The following is a 20,538-nucleotide window of genomic DNA, read 5'->3' as shown; positions in this document are numbered from 1 at the left end:
CAGCACTGGCACTACCTAGTGACAACTGAAAATTTAAGCCCTTTTTGAAATCTTTTGCACAACGTGCCAGCTGAATGTTTCAAGCTGCTTTAATGCACACAGGATGCCAGGGAAGTACTGCAATCCCTACCTTAACCACAAAATAAGGCTGAAGGGGCCAGCACAGAAGTGGTCAGGCTGGGGTTGCAATGGCAAAACCTCCAATAGTATCCTCACCAGGAAGGTTGGGGAGGGAGGGTGAAACAGCTCCGTGCAAGCCAGCCTGCTCCTGCCAGCTATCTCACAGCCCACTCAAAGCCTTTGATAAGGCCAAGCAAGACTTTGACGTTGGCCTTGTGTTTCGCCATCCGTGTAAGACAAGACAGAAGGTTTGGGCTAAAGACCAGTGATTTGGACTTGATGATCTTAAAGGTGTCTCTTCCATTCTAAACAATTCTATGATTAATCTTCAGAGCACCTCACAGTTGTGTTTTACGTAGACACTCCGACCAGCTCTTGGGAAAGTGCATGATCCCCGCTGAAAGTGAAGCTGCAGGTCATTTTCATTCCAAACAATTAATGGGTGCCATATTCAGCCAAACTGCAATCAGCACTCTTCGTGCGTGGTGGATGGGTTTCTGCTATAAGGAGAGGAGGTGGTGGCACGTAAGGAAGAATCCCTTCAATACCTTGTGCTTCAAAGGCAGTGCTTGCAAGCTTTGCTTTGCATTCCAGTGGCTGGGCTAGAGCTGCGTGCATGGCCTCGCTCAGCGCAAATGAAACCAAGGCATCCATATGCTGTACATTAAGAGAATGAGTGTTTGATCTCCTGCTCACTGGCTCACTGCTCAGATGCTCCCTCTTCCTCTCTGTAGCAGATTTGAAGCGTACAGAGCCTGGTGAGAAAACCTGTAAATCTGCATGTGTTTATCGGCTCTGTGATGGGAACTGCAGCACTTAACGCAAAACAGTTGAGAAAATGTTGCTGGCCACAGCCGCAAAACCTGCCCTCATCTTTTCCATGATGGTGGCGGAAAAGAAAATTCCTCAAGTTGTATTTTTCTATTTAGAGATGAAGGGAAAAGGACTGCCAAAGTGGATGAATTTAGTCCAACCAATGTAATGCCTGGGTTAGCAAAGCAAAATGCAAACCTCCTCCAAGTGCAGGAATTGTGGCTGTGCATATCCAAGGCCACCACGAAGCCATGAGAGCCCTGCATGGGCAAGGGACAGCTTGGGTAACACCAGGCTTCAAGCCTGTCACTGGGTTGGTCCACATTGAAGACCCTGGTGACATAGGAGAGGAAAGCTCCACAGCACAGAGGACTTGCTCAGCATTGCCCCGTTTGGGTTAGAAACTGGGCAATACCATAACTGGGAAGTGGTACAATGAGGAAGATGCTCAAGCAACCAAGTAACAATAGAAATGAGTTTTATTTTGTAAAAAGTTATAAAATGAATATTGTACAAAAATAAAGTCTGTAGAGAACTTTGGTTGATTAACACAAATGACTGAGACATAAATTGCAGGTGAAGTAAAAAACTCCAGAGAAGCACACTCCTGTCTTCAGTAAGGTCTAGAAAATTAAAAAAAAAAAATCACAAACTTTACCCTTTTGTATTTTGAACACAGTGAATTGCTTCAGTTGCTTCAAGCTGCCCAGGAAATGCTCTGGGTCTAGTTTTCAGCAACCAGGGCAAGTGAAAGCACAGCTCAGTGCTGCGCCCGGGCAACTGCCCAGCAGCGCAGCTGACCCCCAGTTTAGCTGGCTTTTACTGCCCAAATCACGCTGGTGCTGGCAACGGTGCCAGCTGTACCACCCCTGCCCACCACGGAGGGGTAAAATATCCCCATAGAAGTGCAAGAACGGACCCCCGCGGGTGGGCTCTGGGGCTGCCCTCCGTCTGCCCAGGCAAGCAGCGGAGGTCAGGGCTGAATTACATTCCATATACTTGGTACATCTTTCTACATCTGTTTCAAAATTTTTTGACCTTTACACCCCTCTTCTGTGCCTCCCAGAGGGGCCCAGGGCAAAATCAGTGTGGAGATGCATGAGACAAAATGTCAGACCATCATTTTTTGTTTTTCAGTAAGGATTATCTTTTTTTCCTGTTGTTTTTGTGGGAGTTGATGCTTCACTGGTTATCAGGTATCTCTAGTGACCTGCACTGCTGCTCCTTCAGGAAAAAAGTCTCCAGAACGAGAGCTTGCATTAGCGGTCAGGTATGAATGCCTTTGCTGTACAACCCCCCTCGTCCTAAGGAAACTCAGGCTGTTCTGCTGTGTGGGTACAATCCTGTAACATTTCAGCAAATTATACATAACACTTTTGTTATTTAACACAATTGTTTACCTGCAGGCTATATTAAATCCAGGGCTAACTAGTAAGAGGGATTTAACCTCTTCTATATGGAAATATGGAAGGAAAAGCTTAAATAAATATAACAAGAAATTATAAGGCTAAATGTGATTATTTTCCATTTGTTACATGAGGTCAGTTGGCAAAAAGTGTGAGAAAAAAAATGTGGCTACATTTTAAATATGACTAGAATTACTTTTTCTAACAAATTGCTAATGTTGAGCCAAGTCCTGCGACCCTCACTCATCCAGAGCCATTGCTGCTCTTGGGAGTGTATGACTGCAGTAATTTTCAAAAGTATTGGTGAACAGGAGGAAGGGCTGCAGGCTTGAGCACTACACTTTGTGAACATAGTCAGGATTTTGTTTAAAAGAAAAAAAAGGTAAAGTCAGTGATTTTTTGCATTCAAGTTAACACTTTCAATCAAAAGCATGGATGGTTGTTCCCAGCTTCATTGTCTCTCTGCATCTTCCAAGCACCTTCTACTTTGGCACCTTTGAAAAGAAACTTCAATAAATAAGGAAAGGAGACTCATTACTGAACTGTAATAAATAACAATAACTTAATCTCAATAAATATCTTCTGAATATTTATGTCTCTGAATGGATGCATTGCATCAAGTAGTCTCTGCTCACTCACAATGACCAAATAGAAACGTAGTTACGCAAGTGACATTAGTTCTTTGTAAACCAAAAGAAACATGTTTTGTGTAGGCTGGGCTTGTTATTTCTCTTATTATACTAGGAAGAAGTGCTTAAAATCTCAACTTGTTTTCATAGGTAGCAGAAGAATGAAATCCTACACTCATTCTGAAGAAACATGAGATGGAAATAACAAAACTTAACCAGTAAGTGGAACTGTTTTGCTTCGTATCTGGCTCTAGAGAACTTGAGCCTGGGAATTTTGAGATTTGTCTGATATCATCTTACTTACGAGGTTAATCTTATTATAGTTTAGAAATTGTCCTAAGTGCTTAGGAACCACCCTTTAATGAGCAGTAGCACAATCTGTCTTTCAGTAAAGCTGAGGGCACAGGGGATGAGTAAGGAACTCCTAAACTACTTCTCAGCTAAGCTTCCTGGCACGGATGGTATAACTACAACACAGCGTGGTATGGCAGAGTTGTGTTTTTAAGCACATTCCTCATGGATCCGAGTCTCACTGACAGTGGACTGTGTCAAACAGGAGAGGGAGCGCGCACGCCATCCCGCCGTCGGCATCTCCACCTGAGCTTTCATCTACTTTCCTGTAGGATGTCAAAAGCCTCCATCCTCCTACGCCGCCTCATGTCCACCACCCCAGGCTCTCACGACCCCTCGTTCTGCATTCTTGGTCCTCTTTTCTCTGCTCTGAGCAGACACTTCCCCGGGAACCTTGGTCCCTCTCTTTGCATCGAAGCAGGAATGCAAAACTGGCGCCGCCTCTGGCGTGCGGCCATCAGACGCATCCACACCTTTTTGCGGAATGTTTTTTCAGTATGTGGTAAACCAGGTTATCGTCCAAAAAGGACAGGTCATCATCAAAGGCTGTGGGTCTGCAACAAGCTTGCCTCACTTTGTCAGTGACTAGTTTTTTCTTTCTGGTTAAGTTTTTTAAAATCTTGTCATAGGTGGTCTCAGCTGCATCACAAGATCCACTGCAATACCGGAAAATTAGCTCTTCTTTGGTTTCGTATCCCAAATCCAAGTCAGTCACGTTTAAATGTATTTCTGTTAAGACACATCCCCGATTTTTGCCCTTTTGATTCCTTCTTCCTTTTTTGCTGGAATTCTCTATGTTCATGGCTGCATTTTGCCGGTTTCTCTCCCGCCTAGAAAAGATCGGAGTCTGTTTATCCGGCGACCTCCTCAGTCTTTTAATGGTAGCTTGAATAAAGTCTACTACCTCATCAAACTGATCTGGATAATCCTCTGGTATATTAGCTGTTTGGGAAAGAGAGAAAAGGCTTTGTCAATCATTAGTTGTCATTAAGTTTGTCTGTTTGTGGCTCAAAAAGGTTAGACCCATGCAAGCTGCTCTGCCCATCACTTCAGGGCACGTGCCCATGACCGTCAGAAATCAGGGAGAGTTTGGAATGGTTTAGATCATCATGAAAATTAATTTGGAGAAAAATAAATGTGGTATGTATGCATCTCTGTAGGCGTCTGCTGATGCTTGGTAGCACCTCAGCACATCTTTCAATATTGAATGAATCTCCTCAAAATCGAGGGAAGGAAAATCATGTAATGAATATTAGTTAATGTGTGGATGAAGCTACTGCAGAGAGGCTATACAGGCTCTTTCCAGCAAAGCAGCAAAAGGACAAGGTTTCTTTAAAGCAATTTTGTGATTATAATTGTTATTTGTTGTCTTTTCACACCGGCAGCAGTTAGTATTGCCAAAGACAGCTATTGATAAACTTTTCTGGGCAGGACAGAAAGAGGAATTTCCTAGGGTACCAGGCCAATCTATTATTCCTGGCTGAATGCCTGCTTTTTTACTGCATCTAAGAGGATAATTATTATCACAGCTTTTGCAAAATTTCTCATGGAAGTCTTTTGTATCACAAAATGCTGATTAGACTGCATAGAAATAGGTCAGAATAGAAGTATTATGTTAATTTTCAAGGGAATGTTATTAGTGCATTTTCTTTTTATGAAGTTAAAACACTTATTTCATCTTTCACTTGTTATATACTCTACCAGTGATAAATTATTCAAGTAAATTAAATGTTGAAGTCAATGAAATGTTTTGATGCTAGAAGAATGAACCTCTTCAAGGAGGGTGAAATTGAACATGTTCTGAAATGTCCTCAGATTTCAGCATTTTGAAATCTTTAAATTTCCCATGGACTAAATCTCTCAGTGTGATCTGTGTTAGTGAAAGCAGTGATTTAATGGAGGGTAAGGCTTTCGGGAGCTCATGGGTAGGTGCCCTTATGTGGTATTATTAATGATTGCCTCTTAAACATATAAACTACATTGCGGCATTGAGATTTTGTTCTTGTTCGTTGTGCCAAAATCAAGACTTGAGGACTCACTTCCTTTGCAGTAAGACCTAAGAGGAAGTTTCTTTCTGTACTTAACTCCTAAGTGCCCACCCACATCACGTACTCAGCCCTGCATGTACTGGAACTCCATCTGCAGAAGGACCCCTAAAAATATCCCAGGAACTGTGGACATTGGGAAAGATGATACCAAATACAGTGCACCTGCCCAGGGGTTGCTACCTCCAATGAGCGATGAAGGTTCTCACCAGGCCAGCTGTTGAGATTGGAACAGCTCCTCAGGCAATGGCTCAGCACCACATTTCCCTATGAGCACTGTAACAGACACAAGCCCTGATGGGAGATGAGGTAGCGCAGGTACTCAGACCACACATGGTGGCATGGACTCTGCTAAGAGGAGAGAAGAAGATAGAAGGCTGCCTCCCCATTGCCTAGTGAAGGTGCACCTTTATATCCTCAATAGAAGCACCAAATACAGAGGAGATGTGGGCAGCATGATCTTAATTCTGTAAGTGCAAAAACCTGGTGAAACACAGTGCATCTGCACATAAGAAGGAACGTGGACCCCCTCCATAAAGCAGCCACATCCTAGAGACGCCTCTCCATGACAAACCAGTAACAGAACAGAATTATATGTTTTTTCATGCATGGCTCCAGCAAAATAGTACAGTCTGGTAAAAAAGTAAGGAAGGTAGGTGATCTTGTACCTTCACATAATGAGGGCAGCACATAGAAAGCCAGATCCTATAAACTGTGGAGTTCGGGGCTGGGAAAAGCAAAATACACTTTGATTTACAGATATCCATAATAAAGGCAATAACCTTGCAGACCAGTGACTGCCAAAAGACACAAAGGAGGGGTGGCTGCTATCTATACAGCTACATGGGACCTGAAAGAGGGAGGACCATGCACCAAGACCTACATTCCTGGGACTCCAATGGTAAGTGCACCCTTCTTGCAGTCCTCTGTCATTACCTCTGTAGCAGGTACCAAACCACCCACTATAAGCCATACCCAACGGATTGGGGTAGCTTGGATAGATGTGTCCATTGGATGTACCACCCAGCTCTATTGCAGGTCAGGCTGGTCTGCCTACACCATACGAATGCTGTTCTACTGAGCAAGGTCAAGGTGATAGGTGTGCTACAGTCCTTAAAATTAAGAAGGGGTAGACACCTTGCTAGGCTCAGTCAAGCAAGATGACCCATGCAGAACTGGCATATACCCCATGAAGCACCAACGTATCCAACTAGAGAAGCCCTTCCTACAAACACGGACTTGCTGCAACCAGAAAATGAGGTAGCTGGCAGAGTGACTGATCCCACTAATCTCATTGTAGCTCTAACACAAACCATGCAAGAAGTGCTTCAATCTGTAACCTGGGATGAGGTGTGCGTGGCCGATATGTCTAATAGAGCTGGGGATCCCTGCTCAGCTCATCCCTTGTTGCAACATCAGGCTACTTGGGATACTCACTGGGAGGGATGCCAGCACTATGAGTAAGATGAAAAAGTTTTCTGTCTCCAAAGTGGACTTTCCCTGCAGCCCAGGGGGTTGGAAAATATCCCAAGCAGACACCAAAATATATTGAGAGGATTCCTGCAATGACCCCCAGTATTTTGAGATTACATCACTGGAGGAGACATAAGGCACGTGGGTGATGTTAGGGAAGCAGTGGGAACAGAGGGGACAGAGTCCACCTTGAGAAAATGTATTTGGCCTATTGACCATGGTCAGTGTCTGCCCACCTACAACCACACATGCTGTTATGTGGCTATGTGGGTACACCACATTGACACAATGGCAGCTGCATTGCAGGGCTCCTCAGTGAGTCCTTTCAAGTTGCTGTAAGCAACAACACCCTCAGCCCACGGAGCCCCAAACTAGTCATGATCAATGCAGTGATGCTCTTTTTGCCAGTGAACCCCAAGTTTGTTTCCATAATTTAGCACCATTCAAGGAACACCTCCAATCCTTGCAATCAGCCAGCCTCTGGCTGGCATAACTCTGAATTACTATACCATCCCAGAAAGCCAAGTTTCAACACACACTCGGTGGTGTGGGCCTGTGCTTTCAGTACTGCACCAAGCGCAGCTGGATTCAGGAGCCACTGAACCATGGGCCCAAGCAATGGGGCTCATACTGATCCAATTGTCTTGGTGTTAATTTTCTGCAGCTTAATGAAGCATAGTCAAGCCTAGCATGACTAAAAACATGCACTAGGAGTGGCTTGCAAGGATTTGAAGAAAACCTCAACAGCCGGGACTGAAGTGAGAGCCAACTTAGCAGCCTATGCCAAGGTGCCAGTCATGACCCAGTAGGGACATTCAGCTGTCCAATAACTATGGGTGTGAAGCCTGAGAGTCTGAAGAAAAATTCTGTAAAAAGCTGCTGAAGTAGGACCCTGGGCAACCAGGTGGAAATGCCAGCATTAACACCAGGTGTGATGGGTTGAAACAAGGCACTAAAGGTAAGTGCCAAGGAAGTTACTACCAGACATCATACATGAATAAGCAATAACCACTGACCAAGAATTAAAGACTGTAAAAGGCTAATGGACAGAAGGGAAGGTGGAGAAGACTGACAGCAGGACCACCCCATCCTGATGTGCACTTGGTAGCTGGGCTCCACGGATGCTGAGACTTCTCTGCTCCACAGCCACCACATGCTGAGCACTTGTTTGGTCTCTGCACTGTGGTAAGGGCAAAGATGGTGCTGAGCAGAGCTGCGTGGCCAGGGAACACCACCAGACTCATAGGGGCTGCCTTGGCATGGAGCACTGGTTTACAGCTGGAATGAAGCCACTCAGCTGAGGGATACTTAGTTACCCTTCTGTCTCAAATACTGTTTAAAAACTGTTTATAGTCTCAGAAGGAACAACAACAACTCCACAGCTTTACGTCTCTAATACTGCATGGACTGTGCTGTCCAGACCGTGCAGCAGACTGAGCTTTCCATGGGGATTTCACACCCCTGGGAGAACCACATCTTATCATCCCTTCCTCTGACACACACAGTTTGCATGTGTGTATATGCCTGTTGTATTTACACATACACACATACAAATATGTCTAATTATACATACACATGGTTTTTCAAAGCAAACTAGTTTACTGACAACACTTGCCTTCTGGTGGAAAAGCTGAGAGAACAAACACATGACAGATGCCTGTCACACTGTACAAAGTGCCAGCAGAAAATGCTCGGCTACTAAGGCAATATCAGCAGTGAAGGTCTCTGAGCAGTAGCCCCTGAGCCCAGGCTCCAGGATGTGAAGGAATTAGAATTTAAAAATCCAAAGCCACCTAGCATAGGAGAGGATGGGAGGGGAGGGGATGGGATGTGGTAGCCCAAAACAGCATGCGATCAAGACAAGTTAGCAAAGGTTGGCTCTCATGTGTGATGCACCTCAAAGCTGGTGTTCCCTGAGGGAAAGGACCATATGTCCTGGAAATGTAAAATCCTTCCTCAGTGAACACAGAGCCTCTGTGTATCTTATTCACAGCATGGGTAAAAGGCTCACAGTTTGGGCAGTGTGATGGGCTGAGCCCCACCACTTAGACTATGGTGCCACGAAGACTCACAAGACTGGCGCAAACTCATGAGGCTTCATTGGGGTTTTGAGTCATGTTTCTGAAAGCTGTTTCCTGCCCGTTCAACTCCCTGGGGAAACCCCTGGAGGACAGTCTGCACATGGGCACGCACACGTGTTTTTGCATTGCCTCTGCCTAGCACCCTGTTGGCAGGACCATGGGGCAGGCAGCGGTGCCTGCCGGAGCTGTGGCCAGCATGTGTGTCCTGCTCCTGCTCATCTCATTCTCCTGCAGCTCCCTTCCACGAACCCTCTTTCAGTGCCAGGCCAAGGACCTGACCCCCCCAGGCAGGAACAGGGAGAGCCTTTTCCTCTGGTGGCAACCAGAGTATAAGTCAAGTCTACTTTCTAGAGCTGGACTATCAAGAGTCGGGGGTATGGATGGCAGCCCATGTGCCAGTCTGCCTCTGGGTGCCTCCTCTGTCTCCCATGTCCAGCTGAACCAGTGCTCTTGATCTGCCAGCAGTTTCCCACATGACCAGAAAACTAATAAAAAAACAAAGAAAGAAAGAAAAAATGAAACATCACTGGACCGATGCACATGGGAATCTGGAAGAGTGACTGGGTGGGGGGCAGAGTTGGTGAACACCAAATGTTCAGAACTCCAGGCGTCAAATAAAAAAAACCCAGAATAAACAAGACTAATTTAAAATACTAATTAAAAACCAAGAATTTTGCATCTTCTGCTTGCTGTTTGCAAGCTGTTTGCTTGCTTTCTTTAGGGCACACTGAGCTCATAATTTTGACCCAACCTCTCGGGTGAGAAATGACCCCCTTAAGCACAAACTGAAATTTCTCACCTCACTGCTGCTCTCTGGAACCTGAAGGTTTGACCTGCCCATCCCCAAGCCAGTCCCTGTCCCTTGGGAAAGAGCTGGCAGCATGTATGGGCACAGGATCCTGCAGCCAAACAGCCATGGTGCTCTCGACTGGAGCTCTGCTTTGGGCACGTTGGGAAACGTGCCTTCCTCTGGGCATCTTCCCCGCCACAACCCCCTCAGAGCCTGCCTTTGCAGTTCCAATTAATTAGAAACACCGCATGCCAGCAGGACCAGGATCTGATGCCTGCACTTTTCAGAAGAATAAATTATACAGTGCTCCCAAAGACTTCTACATGAAGTAGGTCTAAATGAATATCCAAATAAAACTCATCACATTCTCAAGAAAACAGCCTCCATTAAGGAAAAACAGACAATTTATTTCTGTCTTTTCCAATGTGATTACAATTACATTTTGTAAAACTATTCCTTTGTTTTCACTAGCAACAGATTTATTTTAAAGCCAAATATTCCCCCACAGTGGCAGTAACCCAGCATGGCAGAGCAAGAAACCCTCAGTTTGTACCTGACCACAAATTGATTTCAGTGGGAACAGATGGATCTTCAGCTTTTGAGAAAAAAATCCAGTTACTCATTTTGGTGCCTGGTTATGGATTTAAAAGGCTAACTACAGTCTCTTCTGACCATGATGTCTATTATGGTTTACCAGAAAAGCTTAAATTCCATTAGTTGTAAAATAATAATGTATTTAAGTGGGTTTTCCTTTCTTTTTTTTTTTTTTAATGTCATGAAACTTGACTTTTGAAGATATTTGAGACTGTTTGTACTTTATAGAATAGTTTTCCATACTGATCTCAGAAAAATGTAAACACATCACTGCAGCATCATTTAGCACTTTGCATATCCTGACTTAAAGTGATGTAATAGCAGTCACATGAGGTATACTAAAAATGATGAAATCAGATTTTTGCTTTGCATTGTCGCTTTTATGCATGCATTTGTGGCAATGTATGGCTACTACATCAAAATGTCAGGCCAAACATTGAATAAAATTACCAAGGTATTTCACTTAACCACAGCTGCCTTTCAATTAGAGTTCAAACAGCAACATTTGGACTCTCATTTAAAGTACGATTTCAAAGTTCAAGGGAGTTAATCCAGCTCATTATAATGTTAAGCATTATTTAGAAAATTCAGATCTAGATGCATGTGAGGATCAAATGCCCCTTTTCAAAAACAGTTCTAGTACTTTAATCTGGACCTCTCATAACTAAAATATTTTAATTTTCTTTTCTTCACAGTTATTTTTAAAATTTCCTCCAAAGTTATACTCACAAAGACACTTCTCCTTAGATTGTTTGCTAGTGGGAAACAGGCAAGGAATGGGACTCTAACAGTGACTGCAACAGATCACCCCCGTTTTTTTCTTGCTTTTGAAGATTACCCTTATTATACCACTTATTCATTAGTTATTTTTGTATTCAGCTTGTTTTGCAGTAGCGTTTTCGGGTACTTGTTATAGTGGACATGACCTGTCCAAGCAAAGAACTCTCTCATCTCACAGGACAAAGATGTACTCTAGGAGACCCTCTGAGTAACCTGTTTGTGGAAGTGCAACCTTAGCGAGGTTATAATTACTAATGTGATGACCATTCTGCTTTGCAAAGTAAAAAAAGCATCAACTGTAGTAGGGATAAACCATTTATTTTATTGAAAATGAAATACTTTTCATGAAAAACTAAACCTATCATGCAGGCATCAAAGCAAAGGCAGGTGTTAAAAATACTTATGCTGAAAGGTTTGGGGGATTGAAACAATTAGAATATCACCTCTGGGGCATTACTTTGCTTTCATGCCTTGCAAGAAAATCCATGGGGCTAAGAGTGAAATGGAAACCAGTCGGTTGTGTCCATTAGGAAATAGAGCATCAAACACACCAGGGTCAGCTCATCTTTAAATGTTTAATACAGTTCTGGTTCACTACCTCGCTCCCTGCCTCGACAGCTCCTAGGACGTGCTGTGTCCTCCCCTCCAACTCAGAGAGACCTTAGAAATGGAGCCTCTCACCGGTGTCACTTGTCTCTCATCAAGGTAAAGTGCTAAGCAATCTGGAGGATGACTCCAGGGCCACTCACACCAGTCAGGTACGATAAGGCAGCACTGGAAAAAGGCACAGGGTTAATATAGCTGGTGTGCTTGTTCCTAACGGAGCTGCCAAGTTTTGCGTTGGTAGCTCACTAGCTAAACCTGCCACTTTCCATGTGCTGGTCGTAATGGCAAATCTGCAGAGTACTTTGTATTTTCACATGGCCATCCTTGGCAGTGCCTCCCCTTGCAGCCTTTGCCTGCTTTCTCACAGGTATGAAATGCTGGTTCCCACCAGGAGAAGAAAGGGGAGAAGCAGCAGGACCATCTTAATAGCTGTCAGCTGGGGCAATTCCCTGAGAGCAGGGAAAACCAGTGAAGTCAGATGAACTGGGTGAAGTAAAGGAAGCAAGAAGTTTTTTATCTGGTCCAGGACTGATTGTTCACAAGATCCTGCCTGACTTTGGGCTGGGATTGGGTGCTGGATCCCTCCTCTGGCCTCTCTGGGGTGGGCAAAGGAGTGTCTCATCTGGCAGACAAGCAGCAATGGAGCAGCAGAGAGACATGGCCTTGCCTCTGATTCAGAGCTTTGGAAAACCAGCTGTGAAGCACTGAGGAGCAGACAGCTTTTCAGCAATCACTCTTGAGGTTTTCTGGCAGCTCCTGCAGCAGCTGCCAGGAGCCTGTCCGCACCAGGGACTTATTGTATGGGGCTGTGTGGGTACTCGAGCACTGAAGAGTGTCAAGCACTTTGAGAACATGAAGTTACACCACAAAGAGTGTAAAAGGGGAAAAAAAAAGAAAAACTGGTAAGAGCCGTGGCTGAAGGCAGCGATGGAGAAGGAGCCAAGCCTGGGCAAGGCACATACTTGCCTGTTGTCCCCTCACTTAATGCCTTGCACCTCTCCAAATCCATACCATGCTAAATAAATACCCAGCTTTCCAGCAAAACCTGGCTTTATGCTTAATATTTGTTTCTGTCCCAACCCTGCAAGAGCCTCTGAGGAGTATGTATGAGTGGGACCTGAAACCTGTGACCTCTATGAGCTGGAATGCACACAGCCAGCTAATGAGCATGGCACCAAGACTTTAATGGAGGAAATACTGTTGGTAATAAAAAGAAATCCTCTTTAGCATCCCTGGTGCAGAAGTGATTCAGCTCAGCCCTCGCATGACATCAGTAAAACCCCACCACAGTCTCCCAGCCCCACTTCAGTGCCAGCTCACTGAATGGGAACAGCATTCCTAAATAAATAACAACAGCTGTTCCCGGCCTTCCTGCGCTCTTAGACTGCATCTCCCATTGGTTTTTTAGGGATGTTCCCAAGGAACAAGTGTGGAGGAATGGCTGTGTGAAAAGGGCCACGATTTAATTGCGATGAGCAACCCAGTCTTTGATGTAGACAAAGGCCTGGAGACGACCATGAACTTTCCTGGGAAAAGCAGAAGTAAGAAGAAGTAGCTACTTGGGAGGTAAGATAAACGGGACCGCATCCAGAAGATGAGAGAATGTTGCTGCACGTGGACAAGGGGTCTACACCAATTGTGTGAGTGCTCTAGTCGCATGAACAGAGATTGTAAGCCAATGGTATAGCTGTCGCTAGCACGTGCTCTGCTTGCCTGTCTATGTATACTTTGTAAAACCTTGAATAAAGGGAGAACGATCATACTCATATTGAGGTTACATCGTTACTCCAGGTCCGTCTCCCACTCCGACAAACAAGCAAGGGCAGCAAAGCAGCAGGAAGGAACCCTATCCCAGTCTTTTACCTGGGGCAGTAAAGCAGAGCCATCTGGGCAAAAACACGGCTCATGACCCTCCTGTGGCAATCTCTGCTGCCATCAGGCTCTGATCTGACCTATTAATAATACATATTCTTCCATTTTTGCCTTTCACTACCTCATGTCAATGTGTTTAAAATAGGAAAGATAAGAAAAGTTTTAATACTGCAGCTTGGGAGATGTTATTATTATTATACTAATCAGTCGCTGGCTCCAGGGCAGGTGCTACGTGCTCCTCTGCAGAAGGTGTCATGTTGGGATGTGTGGACCATGGCCTGCCAGACGGCGCTGGCCTGTGCTCAGAAGCGCAAGCTCCTTCCCAGCCGCTGCGCTGGATCCACACCTCCCTGTCAGAAATTTCCTGAGTAACAGCTGGTTTTGCCAAAGAAATCTTACAAGCTTGGGATGGGAGGAGAGGTTGCCCAGATGTTTGTATGTAGCCTGTTAGTTAATGGGGACACGACCAGCTTGCCTCTAAAAACATGGCCACCCGAGAAGTTTTGGCATTCTGCTGTAACACTGCCTGGCCCTGACACAGGAAAAAAAATATTTTGATCTCAGCGTTTGCTTCTTTTGAAGACTATTCCTGATCAATAAAGCATTTTTAGAAGTCTCACTGACTTCAAAGAAATGTACCTGCAGGTTTCAGTTTAAGTGCTGTACCAATACATTCGGCCTAAATAATGACAAATACAATGTGGCATTATTCCTTAAAAAAAATGCTGATATTTGAAATGACTTGTGTAGTTAACTCTGTCCTTGACCTAAAAACCAGACATACTCTAATGTATATTTTGTGTCTTAATGCTTCATTTGTACCTGTCTTAAATCTTTTTGATTCTAATTTCTTTCTTCTCTTTGTAATCAGGACTGGATTTCCAAGAACCATTGAAATCTTTCCTTTGGTTCCCCTTACCAAATACTACTAGATCAGAAACTATAGCTGCTTTTGTCAAAAATTACAACAGCGCAGTGCCAACCATTCTACCAGCACTAATGTGGCAGTGGCCTATTTAGATGCCTGATGACCCTGAACGTGGTTATGCTGCAGTATTTCATATTCCTGATGTATTACTTGTCATTAGCTTACTGCCTCAGAGGTATGAGAATCCACAACAAGTGTAGTTATGTGGGGGCTGGCCTATGTACCACAAGTGTTAAGTTGTAGTTGCTCGATAAGTGTGCTTGGGGATGAAGGCTGGATATTTGCACTAGACGTCCATCCTTGATCACTTGGAGTTGCTGGGGGTGGAACTCGATGACCCCAATGGCTTCTCTCAGCCTCTGTAACCTTAAATATTTTAAACCTACTGGATGCAGTCCTAATCAGGAACAGTATAACTTACAAACACATTACAACCTATCAATCTGAGGATCCTCTTCTACTGGAAAAATAATGCCTCTCCCATCGATTCATCAATAGTCACCACACAGCTGAATTCTTCAGCCTTTCAAGAAGGGTTTTGCAGCTTGTCATCTGCAGACCCAGAACATGGGGATTTCTAAAATATACTGAATAGGTCTATGGAAGGTGACTAAGAAAAGCATGTTCGGGTATGTTATCTAGCAACCCATCCTGCAAAACATCTAAGAAGATCCACACTTCCACTGGGGAAACTTTTGAAGTCCCTAAACCTCAAAAGCAGCAAAGACATAAAACTTTAAACAAATAATAACTTTAAAAATGAGAATAAAACCATATTCTCTTGCATTTCAGTCCTTTCATCCTTAAGTCCCAGAATACTCTTCACTGGAGTATACACAGTAGTTATACCTGAAACTGCAGAGAAATCCATTTGTAGGGCTACATGTATCTGGATTTAACCAGATATGTCCTGTTTTTCTTTTTCTACAATTTTGAGACCATGAATGGGCCAACCTGAATGCTTGAGACTTCTAAACATCTAGATAACCTGGACACGTCCATGCAAATAAGCTGTACTGCATATGTATGTGCTGTCCCAGGGACAGGGCACACTCGGCCTGACACAGGCGGGATGCTGCGGTGGCACTGGGTACACACGGATCAAACGACGCAGCGTGGCACCTTCTCAGTGTGGTAGGTGCCCCTCCGGTGCACTGGATTAACCCTGCCTGGGCAGGTTACCTCTCTGCCTTCTGGGCGTCTCAGGCTAAAGCACATATGCCACCCTGTAGGTGTGTTGAGCAGGAAAGCCTGCTCAACAGAAACATGAGAGTTCTGGTTCGTAACACTGAACGCGCCTAATAAATATTGTAGGGAAGGAAATGCATTCAGTTGGAAGTATAATTTAATACTGGTTTTGCTTTAAAGAGCCCTACGATATCACTCTTTATTCTAGATACTTTCTGTATTAGTTGATAATGTTGCAGCTAAATGCAGTAACAACATTAAATACCCCTTAGCAAGGCTATGAAAATTTTTTAACAGAGGTATAACGCACACATACCACGGTGCATTGTAGCATAACAAACATACCAAGAGAGCTCCAACAACAAAGGACCATCCAGTGGCCACAAAATAACTCAGACATTATGCAAAAAAACCCAACCCTTTCCCCCTTATTAGAAGGGAAGATCCCATGGCAAGCTTTTTCATCTTTCATTCTGCATGCTTACCGCTAGTCCTTATTAAAGATGCTCACTTGATCGAGAGACTATATATTATATCCTGGATCTTAGGATACACCAGTCCTCACGTACATGTTGTTTAGGGCCATACATCAGCAAACAGTTACAAAATGTATTCGCTGGAAACCGTGTATAAGTCAAACCAAGTGTTTGGCTCCCTCTGCGCTGTCATGCTGCTGACTTAGTATTTAGTTTATAATAATTTGGTTTATATTTGTTCTGTTTGCAGTTGCTGTTTAAGCTAATTGTGTCCTTCCCCGAGCAGACTGTAGCATGAGGGAAGCAAAGAAAGGATTTTCTAACCTTACACGCTCTACAGCTACTCTTCTGTGTGTGAAATGAGCTATCCCATGAACACTGATGCCTAAAACACCTATGAACCATGGATTCATCGCAAATGCACTGCATTTATGGAATCTACTCTCACTCCAGCCTCCAATCCACTAAAATTGCAGAAGACTGCAATTGCCAGCACCCTCTGCCATCTCTAATTACTGCCCTGAGCAGCAAAGGTCAGCACATTACACCTGATCAGCCCAGCAGGTTAGGACCTTGCCTGTGGGTGGGAATGAGGGGAGATTGCAAGCCAATCTGAAAGGGATGGGGTAACACCAGGTGACCTCAGAGCACTTTGCAGAGAAAGCAATCCCATCAAATGACAACACAAAAAGGTGTCAAGGGCCTGGGAAAACAGACCCGTGCTCCATCAAGGTGTTTGGCCCTAGGAGGGGGACATGATCTCAAAACCCTACTAACCCCTGCTGCAAGCTGTGTATGGGAGAGCCACACACAGCTTGAGACCAGCGCACAACTTGGAGCGCAACTGCTACTGCCCACCCAGCCTTCTCAGGGAGTTGCTTTGGAGGAGAGCAGGGCACTCCTCTGCGAAAGCAGGCAGCACCCAGTCCTGCCCAGCGCCCCCACCGCTGCCTCCACGCTGATGAGCCAACGTGGGTGATGACGGTGCTCCCACCGCTTTGTGAGCTGCCTCCTGCAAAGTCAGCTGACCAACAGTATCCACAGAGACATTAATACATGGTGGATCCACCAGCAGATGAGCCGGGGAGCTGCAAGCACGTCTGCGTGCTCATGGCACACCGCCTTCTGCTTGCAAGAGAAACCTTGATGAGGAGAGGGAAGTCTACACAGTGTAGATGTCACCCCTCCTGCGTACGTCGTTCTACCTCTTTTTTTAAGGGTGTGTGCCACCAAATGGTAAGCAGAGAGAAACAAACACGTCAAAGATACTGATGGTGGTGACTCGAAAAAAGTGGTGCTGTGCAGTGATGTGCCTGGATAGGATCAGCCTCACGCGCTGTGTGTTTGCAGACTGCTCTCCAGACACCACACACTTCTAAATCAACTGAAAACAGCATGAAAGTGGATCAAAGTATTTCACTGCTCTCTTATAGCTGCCTTTCTTCAGGTCTCCCCTGCACCTGACTTGGCAATGTAGAGGAGAGAAGAGTTTCTGACTTTTGGGCATGGGTGCTGCGTAAACCATTGCCTTGCAAAGACCACAGGACCTCCCTGGGTTTTCCCCAATTTCTGTTGTGAAGAACAGCACTGCTTGCTTTCCCCTTGCAGCCAGGCCCATCTATTTGTGATCTGCAGGGTTAAGAGATGGAGACCAAACTATCAGCCCTTTCTCAAATGACTACCCTGGGCAATAACCTGTGACCTGGCTCTGCTTGGCAAAGCCTGTGTCTGAACCCTGGAGATTTCTGGAAGAGGCCGTCTATTGATACTACCATAGCACAGATATAACATGGGTTATCTTTCTTCCCACCTCTTGTTGACCCAAACCACAGGAAAAAAGGAGGCAACAGAGAGAAGTTTTGGACTTTTTGGAAGGAACAGACGAAACTGGTACTGCTGCCTGTCCCTTGAGCTGCTGTGGAGACACCAGCTCACCAGGAACCGCACTCCCAGAAGTAAGATTCAAGATGAATGCAGGAATGGTACAAATGCTAACACCCTGGGAAGACGGAGCATTAATGCTTTCCCACCCTGCAGCTTCTACCAGAGCTACAGACTGACTGGCACCACTTTCCCCCTAATGCTCTTCTTGTCACCGGTGCTGTGGCAAGCCTGTGTAGGGAGGACCAGCACAGTGGCCTGCAAAGCCGATCACTGCTTTTGTAGGACACCACCTATCCCGCCACGCAGCTCGACACGGGGAAGCTGATCACTGCGTGTGACGGCCCTGCAGCCCTGGCAGGCTGGAGCCCTGAGAGGAAGCTCTTTTGGCCGACCTCCCTGTGTGGAGGGGCTGAAAGGACGTCAGGGGCTGCTGGTCGGCGAGCTGCAGGAGCCCGGGCTGGGACGCGCGGAGGCGGCAGCCTAGGCAAGATTCCAGCAGGGGGGAAACACAAGCAAGAAAAGGAAAGAGAGAAGACTAAACGGGGCAGGAGGTGGATGTGTGCGCAAAAGAGGAGATGGGTGTTGGGGAGGGGATGGGAGCGCAATCACGGCACACGATTCCCTGCTCGGTGCCTCCGTCTGCGCCTGGAGAAACCGGAGCGGGGCTGCCCGTGGCTGGAGCTGCGGCGGGCACAGGGAAAGGACATGCCTCCAGATAAGGAGATAAAAATGAATCCCAATCACTGGATACTGTCTGCATCCTGCAATGAGCTAAACAGAGAGGGCTGAGCAAGGGCAAAGGGACCAACCTCCAAGCTGCGCCTGTGCCTTCACTAAGTGAACATCTTCACGGTTCATGTGAGTACTTTCCCACTCCTTACTGAGTCATATTAACTCTCACTTTAAAAAACCACCAGAGTTAGTGTAACACTCACCTACCACTTGAAAATCCTGTATCTGCTATTGTAGGAGACCTATTATTAGCGAGGCATTATTATTATCTGTCATTTGGATTGTAAGCTGTCTTACTCTGAGCCGGTTCATGTGGATTGCTCTGCACCTAACCCTGCCACCGCTAGTCTTCTGTAAATTTCCACACGGACACACTAATTTTGGGATCAGGATCCAAGAAGGATATAATGAAACCCAGCAGCACTCCAGAATGTGTACAGTGCCTCCCACTGTGGAGCCCAATCTCCATCAGGATTTGCGCCCACTGCAGACAATGCATAATTGCATTGGCAGGTCTGAGCAGGGAGAGGAGGCTGAAGCCATGGGGAAGCAGTTTCAGTGCCTGCACTGCGAGGTGTATGAGCCTGGTCCTCCTCTCGGCTCCTCTCCACACAACTAACTTTCCAATCTCTCCAGATTTTTCAACCAAAGGGATCTTAAGACTGCCAGGAAGGTAGGGCTGGTGCTTGCGGGGGAGGTGGGGGCATTGTCACAGCAATTATCCACTCCAAGCTTTGGAGCAGGACTTGGTTTGGGGCTGCTGCAGCCAGACCAGAGCCAGCCACCCTGCCTGGGGGAGAAGTGGGGGCAGGACGCAGGGGAGTCCTTTCCTAATCCTGGTGCCTGAGCAAAGGGGAGCGGGTTTAGCAAGACAGACAGCAGTGGCTACAAAGGGGAATGTTTCTTACAGTCACTGTGCACAGCATAGGGAGGCAGCAGGCTGATGGGGGAGAGATCATCTTCAGGCCCCTCTACCACTGAAGGGGGTCCCTTGGGAGGCGTCTTACCGGTGGGCAGGGGCGAGGTGGAGACCGTGTTGAGCAGCACCACGCAGACAGCCACAACATCCCATAACTTCATCTTAGATCTCCTTCCAACACGGGCCCCTGGCAGAGAGGAGAGGCAAGGTTAGCTCCCAGCTGCTGCTGTTCCCCCAGTCCCACCTCCTCCTTGCCGGCCGTGAGACAAAGCTGGGGCAGCCTTGCACCCCAGATCATCCATGTCCACCCTGGCCAGGCCTAGGGACAGAGCAGAGGGAAACAACCCGTGCCCTCCACAGCCTCCCAGCCCCATCTCCTCCCAGAGTTAGGGAGGTGGGCTCTCCCCAGCCAGTGGTGTGGGAGGGGGCGGTGCAGGATGGCCTCCAGACCCTCTATGCCCAAACGAGCTGCTTTTGGGGGATGTGGGCAGGCAGGTCCCAGGAGCCTGCGCCCAGAGATGTGGGGGTGTGACCGTGTCCCTGTGCTGGCAGACAGGTCACCTTGTGCTTGTCCTCCTCCAGCACCCGGGCGGCGCCACGGCACCTGTCCCCGGGCTGGGGCAGGACAGACCAGGCTGGTGTGGGGTGCGGGGCTGTGCAGACTTTCTGTGCTACAGGCAAAACTCCCTTTCCCTCTCTTCTCCTTCCCCTCTCCTCTTCTTTTCCCTTTTTCTTTTCCCTTTTCCCTTTCCTCTATTTTTTTTTCTCTTTCCCTTTTCCCATCCCCTTCCCAGTTCTCTTTCTCCTTCCTTTGCCTCTTTTCCCTTTCATTTTTGCCTATTTTCTTTTTT

The 20,538-nt window shown here is 46.2% G+C and overlaps 1 protein-coding gene across 2 annotated transcripts; it reads right to left on the bottom strand.

The window, feature by feature from the left end:
* Window positions 1–1,394: 1,394 nt before the first annotated feature.
* Window positions 1,395–20,161, bottom strand: GDNF (glial cell derived neurotrophic factor). Of its 2 annotated transcripts, none has more exons than XM_014947580.1 (2): window positions 19,677–20,161; window positions 1,395–4,261 (listed from the first exon to the last, which is right to left on the bottom strand). In XM_014947580.1, the coding sequence occupies exons 1-2, from the start codon at window positions 19,846–19,848 to the stop codon at window positions 3,777–3,779; spliced, it is 657 nt and encodes a 218-aa protein (XP_014803066.1). In that variant the 5' UTR covers window positions 19,849–20,161; the 3' UTR covers window positions 1,395–3,776. The 2 variants fall into 2 exon arrangements, with proteins under 2 accessions (XP_014803066.1, XP_014803068.1); XM_014947582.1 differs by having other exon boundaries at window positions 19,776–20,161.
* Window positions 20,162–20,538: the final 377 nt, after the last annotated feature.

Source organism: Calidris pugnax, unplaced genomic scaffold (genome assembly GCF_001431845.1).
Source record: "Calidris pugnax isolate Ruff unplaced genomic scaffold, ASM143184v1 scaffold156, whole genome shotgun sequence".
Taxonomy (NCBI): Eukaryota; Metazoa; Chordata; class Aves; order Charadriiformes; family Scolopacidae; genus Calidris; species Calidris pugnax.
Note: the sequence above shows the minus strand (reverse complement) of the source record. Positions and strands in the feature narration are given on the sequence as shown.